The following is a 20707-nucleotide window of genomic DNA, read 5'->3' on the forward strand; positions in this document are numbered from 1 at the left end:
ATTACTGTGGCAGCCAAAGGTATAAACAATCTAATAAACAAATCAAATCCATAGTCAACTCTATCATCATCCTAGTGGGTTGGTCACCCACTAATAGGAGAATTAGTTGACAGGGTTATACAACCAATAACATAATGTAGACACTCAGCATTCTACATTCAACATAGGTAGAATCATCATGATGCTACCCACCATACACCTGGCACACGTGCACACACAACATAGGTATGATCGACATAATCATCTAATTAGTACACATCAAACACACTCATAGCACAGGTATAAATCAGTGTGATACCTCCAACAATACCTACCGAACCCGTGTGCATATATCAACATAGGTATAATCGACAATACACCTCAAACAACCTCACATGGCATATATACACCTATGCCAAGAGTACAATCAACGTAATACTTCCAACAAAGCCTAATAGACACAAGTGCATCCATAAATCAAATATAATCAATAAAATACCTCGAATATTACACCGAACACATCTGCACATATCAGAACTCATATTAAATCGATAAGATACCTCCAAATAAACAATCAAACACGTATACCTAACCACTAGGGTATAATCTACTAGACACCCACAATAATCATAACTGGACAAGTATACACCACATAGATATACCTAATCAGCATATTTAATCCAATCGACCTGACATTCCCTATTTTACCTTCTATGTTATCCAAATCCGACACAATACTCAACCATTTTCATCCAGCCTTGACATTGATGGAAAAAAAATTGGTTACATTTAACACTTCAATCAAATTTATATCCTCAATATCTGAAACCATTACTAATCATTCATATGGAGTTATATGATCAAAAATTTTGCCAGGATTCACAAACCAATCCAATCATAATCAACCGGATATCATGTTCCATACATGTATCCACTCAGCAGACCCAGAAAAATTTTCAACTATGACAACCAAAGGCAGCATAACAAAAATCCTACTAATTCATTGATCCATAATCCATACAGAACTATCCGAAGGGATCCATCTATATAGACACCAGAGCAAGTAACAACTTGACCCCCAAATAAATTGTCAAATAACTAAATCAGTTCATGGGTCAATTCAACACTAATTACATCAACTCAAATTAGAAAATGCCAGCCCACATAATATCATATGTATAAATGTGTACGACCCAAAAAAAAAAGTCAGAATTCAAGATCATCAAGACACTCTCATTTTTATCCTCAAAAATATCAGCCCACATAATATCAGATGAATAAATCTCTACTCCCCATGAGAGCAAGTTAGCATTCAAAACATCAAATCATTATTTATCCACATAGTCCAATATCAGAGGAAGCAAATATCAATTTTATCATCCTGTTAACTAACCACAACTAACCAGATTTATTAAAATTTCTTAGGCACACTCAACCGTAAACTCTCTAGCACCTGATTTATAATCTGACCACCAACTATAATCATCAAACCTGTGAACATCATACATGACACTCACTATGTCACCATCAACGACAACCCAAATAATAGATTATCAAAATAGTTATCCACTAACAGAACATCAAAACAAATATCTAGTAATAGATCATCAGACAACCACATAACATTTACTCTCATAATCATTAGAAATCAACATATCACAATATCTGATCTCACAATATCCCTCAACCTCAAACCATTCTCAACAATGATCAAACATGATAACTCCTCAATGACTAATTTTCATCGTATCGGGTACCCTAATATCCAAAAGATATGACTATAAAAACTCTACTGGCTAAGTCAACAGAAATATGTAGGTATCATCCATTATCCAGCCAACAATAGCAGAGGCTGGTATGTGCCTCCATCTCCTACTAGTAGTAATAGAAGCTAAAACTACTGATGGTATGATATGAAAAAAATCACTAGAGACTATAATCCTTGATCTCTATTAAGGTCAACCATGCTCAATGGTTATCCCATCACATGTAATATGTGTTACAACAACCAGACAGGTACTAAAGATAAAGTGCTAATACATGTCATAACTATCAAATTAAACATCATACATATATGTCGTCTGGAGATGTTCCGTAGCTGTCCAGAATCCCACTTCTGACCTCAAAATTCCGAACATGGAAATCATCGGAAATCCATATAAATCCGAAACGGAAGTCCAAACATATACGTAATGGAAAATCCGCGCAACCAAAATAACTACCCAGTTTGACTCGCAAACTTGGGCTAGCACAATATATCCAAAATACTAAAAGCAGGTATCACACCCTGCTCTGATACCAATAAATTGGTATCAAATAAATCTCAAAAATCCAACACACGGAAACCAAACAAGTATCGCTAAACTTTGGCGCTCTGATACCATATCAATAGGTATCAGGTTATCTCAAATATCCAAAATACGAAAACAACGATCGTAAAACTTAAGCTCTGATACCACTAAATTGTCACGCCCCGGAGGAGTCCCTGTTCGAAGAAATTTCGGCAATATCTCCCCTGTACGACGAACAATCTGAAACTTTCTACATCTCATATACCTCAGCCACATGCGGCTGGAATAATAACAGAAATAAAACAAACATATACATAATCATCACACGCAGTTAATATAAATTTCAGCCTCTGGCTGACATCACCACGCAGTATATATAAATATAAGCAAACAAAGTAGTACTACCATGACTCGAAATCAACCCTACTCCACTACACCCATAACGCTCAAATCTGGTTTTTCCTACTCCACTACACTCATAAAACATAAATCCAACAAACTCACCTCTTCTGCCGTCCAGGCAGGCATGTAGTAAAACATAACGAATAAAAATCCATCGACAGGTACAAACCATACAATATCCAAGTATCAAATCAACCAAGTCTAAAACATAGTCAAATGAGAAGCATAAACAAAACCAAAGATAACTACAGTTGGTGGTCTGCAGGGGACTAGCAACTGCAATTCTCTCGTGACAGCATCAACCTGAAATGACAACAATGGAGGCGGGGTGAGTCAACACTCAGCAGGTACAACTGATATGCAAAGTAAGGAAATAACACCTAGCACTAATCATGCGTACAGTCTCCTGATGTAATAAAGGTAAATGCAAACTGAAGTAAACAGGAGAATACTGTACTAACCAGGACCTGGGTATAAAGACAAGCAGTCCGAGAGGTATAGAAATCCTGTATGCATGTCAAACATAGGTATCCAAAGAATATGCAGCATATAAATGCAGCAAACACAAACACAAGCAATAAATGCATCATGCATATGATGCCAATGTCATGGTCACCCCTGACGCCAGTCAGCCAACTCACAACAGAAGTGGGACCAAGTGGGTAGGGCTGTGACGACCGTGCACTCTGCATCACTACTCCTGATGAGCGACCGAGAGGACGAGATGCTGTCGGAGTACACACATACTCCTACCCCAAATCATAAATGGGGGAGCTCAGTGCTCTCATCTCCCGGTACACTATGACGGGGAGGGATCTCTAACGTGCTACACGCTGCGTCACACTACCCATGAGGGGACCAACGGAGCACCCGAAGAGCAAACTGACGTGCTACCACGCTGCGTCACGCTACCCATGAGCGTCACAACGGAGCACTGAACAGTGATGAAACTGGCAATGTGCTCGACAATAATGGAGCAATCTATCACACAGCATGCAATCATGCGAATGGTGCATGCCACTAAGCGTGGTAATATACCGAACAAATCTACATACACATATGATGTGCACCATAGTAAATAAATCATATCAAAGTACACTGATCAGATAAGGTATCAAACCTAGGTCCTGAATATGGTGAAGCATGGTTATATCACTACCCCTATGAGCATGTGTAATCAGGTACGTAACAACACAAGATGCAAAACAAACAATCAATCAAGCAGGTAACCGGTATCGGGTAGTGATTAACCTAAACAAATAAGAGAACATAATTATTGCTACTTGTAAATTTCACTACTATGCATATCAAAGACATAAAGTCAAAAGTACCCGCCTCCAATCGAAATGGTCCAATCCGACAATCGAGATACTCATCTCGCGTCAAAGTCCTGTGTCACGAATAAAAATATATTTTATTTAGCTACAACCATATAGATAACTAAATAAAATCTTTTACACTAAATTAGGGCAAAACCCTAATCCATAAACCTCGACCAACTAGCGTTAGCTTCATTAACCCTAATTACATCATTTGATTTTAAATCAACCAAATCTCACCTAATATAACTCTATCACCTAACCATATAATCCAATTAAAACATAATTCAATATATATATCTACATGAACATTGCTTGCTAACATAACTTAACACAAAACTAACCAATTCGAAGACTTCTCTGTTGGCTCACAACATAGGATAGTCGCTGCTGTAAATCAAAGGGTTGCTGCCCAAACAAACACATGTTAGGCTCACACACTAGCTCAATATCTCAAGATTGCAAGATGAATCAAATTGAAGCCTTACATCTTATACCCAAAACCTTTTGTTGATCCTCAACTGATCAGAAAGACCAAAAATATCGGCGGTGGAACAGCACCTCGAGTAGGTGGCTGAAGCTTCGTCGACGATGGCAGCAGGCTTCTTGATGGTCGGCTAGGTCAAGCGACGGCGGCGTGGGGATCTCCACAGCAAAGGGACAACGGGCGCCGATGGCCAACTAGGGCTCGCGGTGGCCGGCGGCAAAGATCTAGGGCACAGCGGCGACTTGAGTGCCGGCGAGGAGAAGAAGGTCGGCGCTGCTCGGCGTTGACGGAAATGCTAGGGCGCAGAGAAAGGGGGTCGGCGCTGGGGTTCGGATGCCGGCACAGAGAAGCGGCCGAGAGGAGTCAGTGGCGTCGGCGAAGATGCTAAGGCACCGGGGTGTGCGGCAGTGCTCCGTGCGTCGCCGGCGGCAGTGCTCCGTACGTCGGCAGTGCTGTCAGTGGAGATGGGCGTCGCGAGGAAGGAGGATGAGGAAAGATCCGACTCGGGCAGAGGAGAAGAAGAAGTAGTGGAAGAGATCGCCGGTTAGGGCGGTTAGGGCTCGGAGGAAGAAGGGTGAGGGGAAATCGGCATCGGGGTTGGGGAGGAACTCGGACACGCGGGGAGGAAAAGAAAAAAAAAACAAAATGGAAAAGAAAAGGAAATAGGAAAAAGGAAATAAAACTTTTCCTCATTAAAATATGATAGCCTAAACAGGCTTTTCCGGGTCCCATTTTTCTCCCCGTTAACTCGTCCAAACGAGCTCCGAAAAATTCCCGAAAAATTTCCAAAAATTCCGAAAAATTCCCTTATTAATATTCGCCTATTTTCCGGTATTTTACACTAAAGGTGATAGGCCAAGAAGAGGATTCTTGTTTATGACATTGGCGACTAGCACATGTAAACATGAGGCTACTTTTAAAGCTTTTCTAGAGGAACCTGGTGAAAAACTTGCTTAACACCAAGCTTGTTCAAGGTGTGCAATGCGTATCAAAACTTCTGTTAAAGCAACAAATACTTACATGAGTTCTTCACTCGAACACCTTGATAAATTAGTGCAATATAAAGGAGGACCGAGGAATCATGCATTTCATGAGGTAGTTTGATCCATGCTTAATGAATATTTATTAGCTAGTAAATTTTTGGTTGAAGCATTACATACTGCATATCATGTAACTAAATAAGGCTTGTTTGCATCCATGTTAGTCAAAAGCACCTCATGAACTTTGATATGGAACAGTGCCTTCAATTATTTTAGGGTATTTGGTCATAAGGCATGCATCCTAAATATCAAAGATAACTTATATAGGGAAGTGTTGGGCAAAGAGACATGAAGATATATTTATAGATACTCTTCCACAAGTCAATTGAATCCAAAAGAATATCATTTAGTAATTATTAAGAGCATCTTGAAATATTTAAAGGGTACTTCTCAAGTGAAATTTTTGGTATCTAAAGATTGATTCGTTTAACCTGGTAAGATATTTCAACTCTAACTATATAGGTTGCAAGTTGGATAAAAAGAATATTAGTGAAGAGCATTAATTCTTAGGATCCTCTATGTGCATGGGGAAAGTCAGATATTCATCGAAGTATTTTCATACTTGCTAGGAATTTAGGATCCTCTCTAATAAGTTAGTTGCAAATAATAATGTACTGTATTATCAACCATTGCGTATGAAATCATGAGAAGTTGTGCGACATTACTGTTATAGATGAAATACACTTTAAATAAATTCGGATTGAAATATTAGAAATTATAAATTATAAATTTTTGATAACATGAGTAGTAATGACTTGACTAAGGACCTTGTACATCCCCAAGGACAAAACAAGAGATAAAGAATCATTTTATTAGAAATCATATGATTAGAGAAGGAAATGGACTTGGATTTTGTTGACCAAATCAAATCTTTGTTGATTTATTTACCAAATCTTTATTAAAACCATGAATTTAGCATATTTAAAAGAGGAATTGACATGTGTAACATAGACCGAATTAATTGATGATGTTTTTTTTTATTTAAATGTTTAGATAAAAAATAATTGATGATGATTTTCTTATTTTGTATGTTTATTTTTAGCTATTCTATTTAATATTACTTTATACTATTGTATAATTGCATGAGTGACATCACTAACAAATCTAGTGTAGAGCTGGTATAAAGTCATATAGATTTTTTTTTAATCCAGGTATTCAGATCTTATATACTTGATTAATTTTGGAGGTGAGCGACTTTTTCTTGATTTATCCATCGACCATCGGGTAAATTCAAAGTGCTCTCAGCAATTCATTTAGCATAAATTTAACATATTTAAAAGAGGAATTGACATATGTAATATAGACCAAATTAATTGATGATGCTTTTCTTTTATTTAAATATTTTTTAAAAAATAATTGATGATGATTTTCTTTATCTTTAAATGATTTTGTATGTTTTTTTAGCTATTTTATTTAATATTATTTTCTACTATTGTAGAATTGTATGAGTCACATCGTTAACAAATCTAGGGTAGCACTTGTATAAAGTTGTATAGATTTTTTTTTTAATCCAGGTACTCATATCCTTATATACTCGATTAATTTTGAAGGTGAGTGATTTTATCCTTAGTTCATCTATCGGGTAAATTCAAAGTGCTCTCAACAATTCGTTTAGCAAGTGGAAGTCTCGGTCAATCAACTTTGGTCAAATATTTGATAAATGAAAGTTGTAATATGTCAAAGTTGATCAGATGTTTGACAAATGAAGGACCTGGTAGATTAAAATTAATTGATACTGGATGATGAAATTATGAAGGTAAGACCTCTTGATAAGAAAAATCACAAGGTAAAACATTTTAATAAGACAAAGAAGGCCTGAAAGCCTATCCTCTTAGTAGGGAAGTATAAAAATGAAAGTCTATGAGTGAACTATACTTTGGATTTTGGATAAACCTGACTTAGACAAGACACCTTGGAGTTGGTTATAGTTGATGATCTAGTAAATTAAAAGTTGGATGCAATAGACTAGTGGATGAGTTAACTGACCGGTCAACATAAGTGGTTTGTCAACTACCATAATGTTTTTATTCATAGATTAGTCAACTAGGCAGTTGACTAGGCAAGATTAGTCCACTATTGAACAAGTGTAGTTGACTAATAGCACAATAAAAAAGTTAGAAAAAGATTATTTGATCTAATAGAAATTTGCAGGAGGCTTTAAATGGTCTACATGCTACAATAAAGCAATTAATTAGAAATAGTATTAGTCAAGAACTTTTTTTTTTTTTTGTAATCAAATGTCTGACATTTGGTCCAACTAATCCAAGTATTTCTCGAAGAGTCAAGTAGTTGACTCAGGTATCATAGATAAAACTTTTCTACAAAAACATCTACACCTTCACAATTTTTTTCAATTTTGATTTTTGAACATTTTGATGTAAAATCTCAACATATTTTCTATTTTTTTACGGTTTTGTAAATTTTGATTTATGAAAACAAAATAATAATTTATGTAACAATCAAATACACACATTCTTATATCATAAATTTTATTGGACTTCTAGACTGACTGTCGCGTCCGCTTCTCGATTTATCCTGATGACCGATGAAAAATTTCCATGGGACCGGACCGATCACCCCAGAAATAATAAATGAAACTAACTGGGATTATCATTTTTTTTAATCCTAAATTTTATACTAGTTTACAATTGAATTTTATAATATCAAATCATGGATTTTATAAAAAGTAACATTTTTATAAATTCAAAATTACAAAACTAGAATGAATTTGATCAGACTGGAGTTGGCAAAATGATTAATCTATATAGCAACTCAATTATCCACTTGTTTACTATTGTGTCCATTATCAAATACACAAACATTTGGATTTAGTAGTCATTCAAAATTGAGCCCTACAAACCCCAACCTAACTCAGAAAACCTTGACAAGCATATTGTATCACAAGAAGGCCCAATTTACAAAGCATAGAGCAACACAATGTGCATTGTTATCTTCGCGCACAACTTTCCATGCGATTGCCTGTTCAAACGAAACATGACGACCCATCCCCGAGCAGCACACACCAGCAGGGAGATATATGTAACCCTGCAGGGATGAAAAAAATGAACCAGGAACTCAGGATAAAGAATACAGCTAATAGAATTAAGATGAAGAAGCTAAGAAAAGAAAATTAAGCACAATACCTGTTCCATTAACTTAACAAGCCCAGAGTGAAGTTGTTTCTGACCATCTTCATCAAAGATCTTATCGAGGGTGATATCCTGCAGTGCTACGAGGGAGGTCTCCAGCATATCAAGCCCTGCCTGGTTCGCGAAGGTGAACACCGGTTGCATCTGGGAATTACAGGTGCATAATTAATTAAGTCTGAAGACTGTCTCCTCACTATCAAATATGGCTACTAAATCTGTCCCCATTACTCAGAATCATTTATGCAGTAGTAAACACAGCAAACACACAAATAGCTAAGCATGTCTTGAATGACTTTTACTTGCTTGGATCCCTTGCGTACCTCAAACGAGCAACACAGAATAGCATCTTGATGATGCCAGAGTGTTTTCAACAATGATTCTTCATTTCCACCATCATTTCTCAGTAAATCCATCCCCAGATGATGACTACAATATCAAAACAAAGTTAGATAGACATGACATAATAGAATTTTATTAAAATGATGCAGAAGCAGCTACAGGTTACTAGTTCACTCAGTTGAGAGAAATGTGATTTGCAAATATAAGATGGGCAGAGACAGATTGACAGATCATCAGTCATTATGATTAACAAGTGCTAGTAGATATGCATCGGTAAGATCTGAATCAAGGTAGAAGCAGCACTAGCATACTTGTAACTTTGACAGATCCAATGAGCGAGAGTGACGGCGTCAGGGGAGCCAGGAAGTTGTTTGCTCCCTATGTTATGGCCAGGTCGTACTTGAGTTAAGGCCATTGAGACTCTCTGCACTGACGAGACGATGCTTCGGACATATTGTCTAGCCGTGGCAGCAATACTATCCTGGAGATGTGCTTCATAAGGAAATTGGAAGGCAATTGTCAAAATTGACCGTGTATTGTGATAATCGGTAGATTTATTATCTCCAGCAGATTGGTTTCTACTAGATGCTCCAAGGCTAGATGTTAGATCCAAAGTGTGAGTGGATGGCATGCCATTCTGCAAATTCATGTATAAGAAAGATATTGTAATCCCGCCAACCAATGAACAAATTAAACAAAAGTATAGTGATGAGCAAATTCAACAAATTATGATCCTAGACCGAGAAATACAATAGCACATACGACAACAAGAAATCATGTAAAAAAATAGGACCGATTAGAGGATTGCTTCCTCTTTCATATTTTTTTCCTTATTGTTAAAAGTTGTATATGCACTTTACAATATATCACAAGGCTACACTACTACCTATCTCACACACGTCCAAACATTGCCTATGTAGTAACTCTTATGAGCTAATTCATACATACTCCAAAAAAACAAAAATTGCAGACAGCATACAGGAAATTGCATTACCTAAAAAAAATTAGTAGAAAGGAATCTTGTTACAGAAGCATAGCAATTACACTCGAGACCAATACAGATGCTAATTATGCACGTTCGATGACAAACAGAGGATCTACCTTGAGTATTGCACCTTTTTTTGAAGGGGATTATAGTTATCTAGAGGAGTGAAAAGCAAAATGTTATGGCACAAAAGTGTTGCATCTCAATTCCAAGCCATCACAGAGGATATGTGAGCCACTATGGTCAAAAATCATCATAGAAAATTTGACAATCAAATGGAGCAGTCCAAGAACCTCTACTGTGACGAATTAGCCATCAGTATAGCACATAATCCCATACCAGGATGACAGAATAAAACATATTGAAGCTGAAGTTGACAAATATTTCATCGAGGAAAGTCTAGGCACTTGTCTCATTTATACTCCTCATGTACGTCTAGAGTTCTGACTAGTAGATGTGTTCACAGAGAAAATCAACTCTCACTTTCAGGCATTAATTGACAAGTTAGGAATGGACAATATCCATTAGCCAGTTCGAGAGGGAGTGTCAAAAAATATAATCAATTAGAGGAATGAATTGCAATTGTTTCTTGCGGATTCTTCTATTTTATTCTTTGAAGGGGAACCTTAGTGAAACGATAAAGTTGCTATCGTATGACCTTATGATCATGGGTTTGAGTCACAAAAACAACCTTTGCCTCTTGTAATGCAAAATAAGGTACATACAATAGATCCAATGTAGTCCAATTCTTCCATAAGACACCGCATTGGTGGGAGTTTTGTGCAACGGGCTACCCTTTCTATTTGGTTGACCATTTATGGACTATGCAGAGGATGAGGGGTAATAACAAAAACTCTAACCCTCTGACTTGGCATGCTCTTATACACATTATATTCTTTAAAGAGCAATCATACGTATTTATATATATGACTAAAATAATACCTAATGAACAAATACCCAATGTAGGACCAAACTGTTAAACTCTAATACCAACATATATCAATTTACTCTAGCAAATTTAACAAGTAACACAAACAAAAGATATGAATGATTTTACAGATTACCAAGTATAATTCATTGGCTCATTTTTATACATCTTTTAAAGGATACAGCCAGCAACTCAGCACGTTGAACTAAGTTGCATTTAGGTGTTAAATATACCTTGAAGGAATCAACTCATATTACATGGAAAGATAAAAGATATCATTGATATGCTTAACTGTTTTTGTATCCAACGGCATAACACGGAATCCAGATGCTAGCAAGGGCACATCATCAGGAAAATGTTCGACTATTGGTGCAAACACAAGCTGAAAGCAAGTTCCCAGAGAATTATCCTCTATTCCATAGCAAATCTGCAATTGAAACAACAAAATCACATAGTGTCAACATTTAATTCAAATTATTCCATATTTATCACACTGAAAGAATTGGGGCAAGCAATGTAACAAAGTTCATTACAACAGTCAGTAAAGAAGATAAATCAATTGGCACGTCCAAACTTAAAAGGGTACTTGACCCGAATATGTGATTCATTATCTATTTTATCCGGTCTTGACCATCCTCGAAGTCACTGACTTTGCAGCTTCAAGAGTAAGTTATGTGCTTTATGATAACTATAAAAGTTAATTGGCTAACCACTTGCCCACAAAGTTCAAACTATTAAGAACGATTTTAATTATATATTTAATAGGAGGTGATCTAAATGAGGAATACGAGAGGATACATGGAGTTATGAGTTTGGAACAAGAAATAAAAAAGGGAAAACTATACTAGATTTTGCGATAGCATATGACCTTATATTAACTAATACATTTTTTTAAAAAAAGAGAAAAATACTTAGTTACGTTCAAAAGTAAGAATAATAAATCGCAAATTGACTTTCTTATAATTAGGAAAAATGATAAAAAAATTTATAAAGATTGCAAGGTCATCCTTGGAGAAAGTTTAACTACCCAAAATAGGTTAATAGTGTTGAATATACGTCTCAAGCATAGTATCAATAGAAAAAAAATATATATATATATATATATATATACAACTCCTAAAATTAAGTGGTGGAAGTTAAAGGATGAGAAACAAAATATATTTAATGAGAAGGTAAGAATACAAACATTAGGTGAAATATATGGTGACTCTAATATGACATGAGATAAGATGCTATCAAAGTTGAAAATAGTAACTAAGAGTGTACTTGGTGAGTCAAAGTTACATGCACCACTAAATAAGAAATTTTGACGGTGGAATGAGAAAGTATAAAAGAAAGTGAAGGGCAAACGACTAGCTTATAAGGAATTATATATTTGTAAGAACGAGGAAAACTTAAAAAAATATACAATAGCCAAGAAAGAAACTAAGAAAGTAGTGAGTGAAGTAAAGAATGAAATTTTTAAACGATTATATCAAAAATTGGAGGCATTTATAGAATAACTAAAGTAAGAAAAAAGAAGACAAGAGATCTTATCAAAATAAAATATATTAAAGATGAATATAATAGGGCACTAGTAAACGATGGAGAAATAAAAGAGCAGTAAAAGAGGTATTTTCATCAACTTTTGAATAAAGGTTTAAGTGACCAACTTAACTTAGGTAATTTAAGTAGGTCAAATGAGTATAGAAATTTAAATTTTTATCGTAGAATTTATACTTCAGAAGTAGAACAAACTTTAAATGAGATGCACAATGGAAAATCCATTAGACTAGATGATATTTCAATAAAGGTATGAAAGTGACTAGGGAAACAAGGTATTAAATGACTTATAAAAACATTTAACATGATATTGAAAATGAAAAAAAAAATATCTGATTAATAGAGGGTAAGTAGTCTAGTTCTCTTATATAAGAACAAGGGAGGCGCACAAAATTGTGCAAACTATAAAGATATTAAACTAATGAATCGTACTTTGAAATTTTTGAGAAAAAATAATAAAAAAAAATTAAGAAAGAAGACCACGATGATTGAAAATCAATTTGCGTTCATACCTTAAAGGTCGACAGTAGAAGTTATACATCTTCTTAAATAACTAATTAAAAAATATCGAGAGCAAAAACAAGATCTACATATGATATTCATTAACTTAGAAAAAACTTATAATAGTGTCCCAAGAGAAATTATATGGAGAATTATAAAAAAAAAAAAGAGATTAGCATAACATATATTGAACTAATTAAGACTATGTACGAAAATATAAAAACCAGAGTAAAGATTTCATGTGGAGTAACTGAAGTATTTCTAATAAAGATAGGGTTACATCAAGGATCAGCTCTAACTCACTACACGCATTCAAGATACAGTAACTTAGTACATGTTGTTTGTCGATGATATTATTTTGATAGATGAAACACGTGAAGGAGTAAATGCTAATTTAAAATCTTGACGGGAAACACTAAAAGGGAAAGATTTTAGGCTTAGTAGAATAAAGACAGAATATATAGAATTTAAGTTTAGCAATATTAGACATAATGAAACAATTATTAAGATAGAAAATGACGAGTTGTCCAGAACCGAAAGGTTTAAATATTTAGGATCATTTTTACAAAACAATAGAGGGATTGAGAGAGATATCTTACATAGAATACAAGCAGGATAATTGAAATGGAGGAGAGAGCCGAGTGTTTTATGTGATCGTAAAGTACCTCTAAAACTTAAAAGAAAGTTCTACAAAACCACAATTAGACCTGTTATATTATAGGGAGCTAAATGTTGGGCTATGACTTGAGCACATAAGCAGAAGATGCGAGTTGCAGAGATAAGAATGTTAAGGTGGATGTGTGAACATACGAGGATGAATAAAATAAGAAATGAAAGAATTAAAGAAAGTCGGAATTGCATCTATTGAGAGAAAAGTCCGAGAGATACATTTTGTTGGTGTGGGGAGCACCAAACGATCCAAGCCTGAGTTTTGATTATGGCAAAGGGTTCAAAAATTAAGATGACTTGTTATCTAACAAATGTGAATAAGCTTGCAGGAAAGTCCTAAATGTTCTTAAGCAAAAGTCCTAATGGATTCTAGGTAGGTGAAAAACCCTAGGGGGAGGTAACCCTAGGTTGTGGAAAGCCCTAGCTGTGGTTAGGCAACAAAATCCTGGTCCAGGGGACTGTGCGAAGTCCTGGCGGGTTGAGGACTTTGAGTGAAATCCTAGAGTCGAGGACTCTAGGTAAAAATCCTAGGGGTCGCGAACATCAGGTGGAAGTCTGGACGGGTCGTGGAGCAAACGTTCAGCAGAAAGTTCTGGAGTCTCGGACGCTAAGCAAAAGCCCAGGCAATCTAGAGGACCGGTCTAGCAAAAGGTAATTTCTCCTAAGAGGAGTAGGTGAGGACATGTTCCCCAAAGAGGGAACAGTAGGCGTCGGTTCGACCTAGGATTTATGTGAAATTTGAAAGTCAGAACCGAACAGTCCGGAGACTGTCAAAGTTACATTTTATACTATTTGCCTATTTCTCTAACTCTGTTTTGAAAGAAACTAACATTTTTGCAAGTTGAAGTTTGTGGCCTTAATCAGTCGACCTAACCTCCGGATCGGTCGACCGAACCCTGGAGATCAAATCAGCTTGCGGCTAAGGTTCGACCAAGGGATCAGTCGACCGAACCACGGGTTCAGTCAACCGAATGGTGGATAGGCGCTGGCTCAATAGGACTGGGTTGATCAGACTAGATAAGCCAGCGAGGAAAGCAGGATCGGTCGATCGAACGAAGGTTCTATCTGAAGCGGCAGAATCAGGGCGGGAAGCTGGGCAGGTTCAGTCGACCGAACACCCGGATCGGTCGAGTCAAAGACTGATCCCGAGATCAGTGGATCTGGATCAGGTCTAGTTCGGCTATAAAATGGGATTCGACCAGCAACTTCGACGACAGACATTGAGACATCATTTAGAACTACTTCAGCTCTCGCATGCTACTGCGACAATTGACGAACGGCTGCTAATTCTATTATTGTCGGTAACTTTATTTTATTACTATTGTACTTCAAGTTTGTAATCATTGTTCGTGCTTATAGTGATTGTCCAACGAAAGCGATCAACGATCGCGGGCCTTGGAGTAGGAGTCGTCACAGGCTCCGAATCAAGTAAAAGAAATGTGTTAGCATTGTTTTACTTTTCTGTCTTTATTCCGCTGTGTTTTACTATGTGATTTGCGAAAAACGAGCGTAAAAGTCACGAGTGCTATTCACCCCCCCTTCTAGCAGCATCGATTCTCGCATTTAAGATGGTGCGGGCATGTACTTAGACCACCAATACATGTTCCAGTTAGGCAATATGAAACTATGACAAACACGCTATCAAATGAGAAAGAGGAAGATAAAAAAAAACTTAGTTAGCAACAATAAAAAGATAAAATTTATTTAAGTATAAATGATGATATAGTAGGAGATAGAGCTCAATGGCGTAAAAAGATCCATATAGCCGACCCTACCAAGTGGGATAAAGCTTGATTATTGTTGTATTTATTTATAATACCCCTCTTCATGTGTGGGTAGGTATGTTTCACTTAGATTGGCCTAAATCCAACACATGAATCAACGCAATTTTTTTCCAACAAAGATATCATTTTAGAAGTTATTTGGCTAACTACTTTCCCAAAAGCTCAAGTAATTAGCAAAAGGAATCAATTATATATTTATATTTTTAAAAATAGTATCTTAGTTGTGAGGAATCAAATTTTATAATCTTTTAAAAATGAACCATTGCACTCATATTGTGACTCACATAATATATCATGTGGGATTAAATCTGTATATTATAACATAAATAGCTATTAATTCTAGTTGTCACCCTCGAGCGAAGAGCAAATCTTAATGCATTTTCAACTTGTTACACAAACTTGAGAATCATAACAGATGAAAATTGCCAAGACGCTAGACAAAGAAGACGAAACTGCAACAAATTATGTGGATCGGTGATTTTGAAGATGAAATGTGACTCATCGATTTTAGAAAAAGTATAATCTTCTTAATTAATTTATCTCAACTGAAGATATTGCATGGTTCTATAGTTTGCAAGCGTGCAGAGACAATATGCAAAAGGATTTAGAGAAGAAAAAAAAAGATAAATCAGGATTACAATATCTACTATTGTGACATAAATATGTAAATATCTAGAGAAAGGAAATAAAGTCATAAATCCAAGAGATGATGAAATGTTAACAAAGAAGCTGAGTAAAATTCCAACGTATATGCAAGAAAAGATTAATATAATACTAAAAATTTATTAACTTTTGAGATTGCAACCAATGAAGACCAACAAAAAATGTTGCAAACAAAATAAAGATTGGACCCCACTAAGAGAGAAATGTTGGAAGGCAACAAAATAAAGAATATAATCTTGGTAGGGTTGTATTCAAGCGAAGCCAAGCTAAGTTTTATGTTGTTCGAGCATGTTTGAGAAGGTAACCAAGTCAGGCCAAACCTAAAATGAATCAAGTCGTTAAAACTTACCTTGGTTTCTTTTTTACAAGCTTGAGCTTGGTTTAAACTTGGCTTGTTTAGAAGCCGGAACGGAACATTGCTCGAGAAGGCTGAAATTGGGTTCGGATGAGCCTTATTTCGGTTGGCCAAAATCACCTAAGCGTGCGGAGCCGGAGCGGAAGACCCGGACCGAGGTGAGCAACACCAGAGCAGAGGGCCCGGACCAAAAGTCAACTGTGTTGACTTTAGTGGTCCGGGCGCCCGGAACCCGATTTTGACCGGAACTCATTTGACCGCAATCCGTTGCGAAGGGGATTAAACTTTATCCCCCTTCCAGGCACCTGAAACCCTCCAAGCCCCCCCCGACTAAGGCTATAAATACAGCCTTGGTCCAAAAGCTTTTCAATTCAACAAGCAATTTGATATTCAACACATGTGTGCTTCTATTGTTTAGTTTAGCTTCCTTCTTTCTGTGCTTACACTGCTGTAAAAGAAGTTTCTCCGTCTGAAGGAGAATTTAGTGCGATCATCTTCCTTGGATTCACAACCTCCCCGGTTGTAACCAAATAAACTCCGATGTCTCTTTTCTTTTAAGTTCAGTCTTTAATTATTTATGCAAGTATTATTTTAAAAGTTCGAGAAGGGTTTTGTTTTTATATTTGTGCGGGGTTATTCAACCCCTCCGACAGCCGTATACCAACGGTCCCAACAAACACAGCGAAACCCTAGCAACCTTTGTGGAGATTGAGGAAGAGCCTTGACCAATTGCTTAACGTTGTCTCCCCTAAGCCTCGTTAAGGCAAGATTTCTAACATTCATTTTTTTCCACGCTATATGGATTATATTACATACATTTTGATGTTCGTAGCATATTTATTGGTAATGAATATGTTTTGATTTTATGTCGGTTGATTTAACACTTGATTAAAGACTAGTTAGTAATGGATTAATGCATTGTTAACTACATCATTAATCACGTAACTTCTGATTAAGGGATTAATCGAGAGGGGTTATTGTCGCTAGTATATTTGGTAACGAATTTGTTAATTTAATTAATAATAGGGGTGAGTTTGATTGGGTTTCCCTCATACGTGTGGTTATTAACAAGTAGGTCAATTAATGTCAGTATGGTTGGATTTAATTCCAGATTAGGAAATCAGTGGATGAGTTAAATGATAGATAGATTAATTAATTCATTGTGGTTAACAAGATAGCTAATGGCTACAAACTGTCCAAGGAAAATTTAGGCAAAAGCATAATGGGAATGGGGTAATTAAATTCTGATTAGTTAGTTAATGAATTCATGGAATTATTTTGATGGACAATTGAACAGTTGCTTGATTAATTAATATTAGGATTTATTCCTTTGATTTAACCGTATTTATAACTTAAGCAATATTAATTGATCTCCTTTCCAATGATTTGTTTATCAATCTATTAAAGTAATTAATCCATGTATAAGTAGCTACATATGTTAATCAACTCATTAAACGAATTAATCCATCATTCAATAAATTTATATGATGACTAAGTGACGGGTAAGGAATCTGGCTTAGAGGATACGGGAATTCTTATCAAAACAGAGGAAAAAGGGGATGTGGGATCCGGCTTAGAAGATACCGGAATCCTTACCCAAGGCAAGTGAAATCCGGCTTAGAGGATACCAAGAAATCCTACCAAACCTACTATGGTAAGGATCAGGCTTAGAGGATACCGAAAACCTTACCAAAGCTTGTGGAACCTGGCTTAGAGGATACCGAGAAACACTACCAAACCTAGTTAAAAGTTTGGCCAAACGAACAAAGGTCGAGGAAAAAATAGCTACACTCAATGCTATGAACTCACTTAAATGTTTTGATGATGAAAGATAATGCCTGATGTTAACATATTTTATTTAGTTTATTTTTGAGATGGGTCATGGGTGAGGCATCTTGTATTTTGGATGAGCTAAGATTTTTTTTTATTTGATCTTTCGAAGCTGGTAAAAAAATTGGCTGTGGTCGGAGTTTAATGTTTTGGGTTTGATTTTAGAGTAAACTTTCCCTATTTTTCAATTTTCTTCTCAAAGAAAGGAAAACAGTTCCTGGAAATGTGTTGTAGGATTTTTCCAAAAAAAATGAATTCAACCCAAAATAAAAATTTTCTCATTTATAAAGGGTTGCCTGACTTTTCTATTGCATTTCTTAGAGAAGTTGAAATGTGGATTCAAATTTTCCCCAATTTTGAGATGATCTTTCTCACTTAAAAAATTGAAAATTTTACTTTTCCTTTCCAGATTCTCTTTTGCTGGAACAGAAAAGTTTGGACATTTTCAACCGAACACAACTTTCTAAAATGTGACTGATGGTGGAATAAACATGTAGATAATTGATTTAACCATTTATTAGCGCTCTCTTTTCTAGCTATATGCATTATGACTGGTTAAATGAACAATCTCGAGTCACAGATCCCCTTTCTTGAAGACCCTGATGTATTATCTAATTTATGTGATTTCTAAAGAAAATTGCTGACAGTTTAGCAGTGCTGGTTATATAATTTGGCTCATCTTCTTGCATAGCCGATAATATTTTGGCTACTTGGGTTAAATAATAGTCCTGTTAGCTATAATGTTATGTATCCTCTTGCTTGCTAACATGAGAATTCTTTCCTTGTTTATTTCTTTCATAGTCAATCTCCTTAAAGATAATTGTTGGCTTTATCTAACAGGAGTTTGAACCCTTGATTCAGAAACCGTACAGCATTGTTTACATTCACTCTGCAGCCTCTTTGCAAGTGTAAGTATACTACTATTGTTGAAGGTTTACAAGTCTGACAAGACTTTTGAAACAATAAACTGAAAGTTTCATTATACCTTTGAATATCTCTCGCTACTGAATCGATCCACTAGCACACAAAGAACTTATTATCTATGCTGTTTCCATTCTCAGTGATCAAATTGCTCTGCTTATTTGACATACATTTAAAGTTAAGTTGTTGATGCAGGCAACCGGATTTGGGTTGGATGAAGCGGATGCAACAAGTATTGGGTCGAAAACACAAGAAAAATTTGCATGTACATATTTCAAATAAATCATTCAGATTTCCAGTTGACATGATTAGTTCCCATTCTTATCTATATATATATATATATATATATATATATATATATATATATTGTGTTCATCTTTTAGGCTATATATGCCTTGCATCCGACACTGGGATTAAGGACAGCAATATTTGCTCTGCAGCTTTTGGTGGACGGAGAGGTAAATTGACTCCTCCCAGCGTAATAGTTGGCTATGATACCTCATCACCATCACTCTGATTTATTTTTTTCCTACTAATAATTGAATTCATAGGTATGGAAGAAAATTGTATATGTGGACCGACTCTTGCATTTGTTCAGATATGTTCCTCGTGAGCAGTTGACCATCCCTGACTTTGTCTTCCAGTGAGTGTTTGATACTCACCTCCGTTTTTTTCCAATCTGTAAATAGAGAATCTGCTTGTTGATGAATATATTTTTGCAGGCATGATCTTGAAGTAAATGGAGGGAAAGGCTTCATCGTTGATCCAAGAACAAAATATATCTATCAAAGAACATCTGCATGATTGGAATAGGTTAAATTTATGTTCAATCTTGTACAAAATTTGTGTACAAACTTCAGTGCCTTAATTTTTGCTTTCGTCATTTTGTATGTAAAATTGTGGTGTTCAAGCTCCTCACTGAACAATGACCTGATTCTTTTTGAGAAACAGCTAAATGGACAAATAAAAGTGCTGGGTTTGGTTGTCTAATTGTTAGCATAATTTGCTAAACTTTGTCATAAGAAAATGACGTTTGAACCATTGGGAAAGACAGCATATGTGCTCCATTTAGCTAACCTATGTAACATAGTTGTCAAAAGTGCTCGCTTAAGCGTGAGGCATGATGAGGTGCAAGTTTTCCCCGCTTCTGAGAACTTGGAAGTGCAAAAGGTCCCGCTTCGCTGCGCCTTGTGCAAAAGCCAAGCGCTTGCTTTTGCGTGAAGCGCAGAATTTTCATCTTTTGTTTGCTTTTTTATAAGTTTAAAACTCTAAACCTCTTTATTTTCGTCTGCTTCAAATCCACTGTCTCTTCATCTGGCACTCGTCGCCTGTGCTTCTTCGATCGCCCCTTCGAGGTAAGTCTTTATTAATTACTATTTATATGAATTTTTCCAACATCTTTGAAATCCCGTGAGTATCTTGCGTTGTTTCCAGCGGCTCGGAATGCCTTGTGTCGTCGCAGAACGCATCCGGCGACGAATGCTTCCAGTAGTGTTGGAAGTGTCCCACGACGCCTCCAGTGT

General features: G+C 36.1%; 2 protein-coding genes and 1 long non-coding RNA gene across 3 annotated transcripts; 1 reads left to right on the forward strand and 2 right to left on the reverse strand.

Annotated features, from left to right (window-relative positions):
- Positions 1-2799: 2799 nt before the first annotated feature.
- LOC122038440 lies at positions 2800-4044 on the reverse strand. The gene is made up of 2 exons (XR_006127871.1): positions 4004-4044; positions 2800-2975 (listed from the first exon to the last, which is right to left on the reverse strand). It is a non-coding gene; the product is annotated as an uncharacterized LOC122038440 (long non-coding RNA).
- Positions 4045-8261: 4217 nt separating this feature from the next.
- On the reverse strand, positions 8262-11376 carry LOC122007017 (homeobox-leucine zipper protein HOX9-like; the record flags this gene model as incomplete). Its single annotated transcript, XM_042562762.1, has 5 exons — positions 8262-8563; positions 8662-8811; positions 8988-9093; positions 9318-9643; positions 11212-11376. Coding segments are annotated over 5 exons (894 nt in total), but the record flags the coding sequence as incomplete, so codon positions are not given.
- Positions 11377-19100: 7724 nt separating this feature from the next.
- On the forward strand, positions 19101-20174 carry LOC122007024 (rho GTPase-activating protein gacY-like; the record flags this gene model as incomplete). Its single annotated transcript, XM_042562777.1, has 5 exons — positions 19101-19171; positions 19380-19449; positions 19568-19642; positions 19736-19827; positions 19907-20174. Coding segments are annotated over 5 exons (390 nt in total), but the record flags the coding sequence as incomplete, so codon positions are not given.
- Positions 20175-20707: the final 533 nt, after the last annotated feature.

This window comes from Zingiber officinale, chromosome 1A, assembly GCF_018446385.1.
Source record: "Zingiber officinale cultivar Zhangliang chromosome 1A, Zo_v1.1, whole genome shotgun sequence".
In the NCBI taxonomy this organism is placed as follows: Eukaryota; Viridiplantae; Streptophyta; class Magnoliopsida; order Zingiberales; family Zingiberaceae; genus Zingiber; species Zingiber officinale.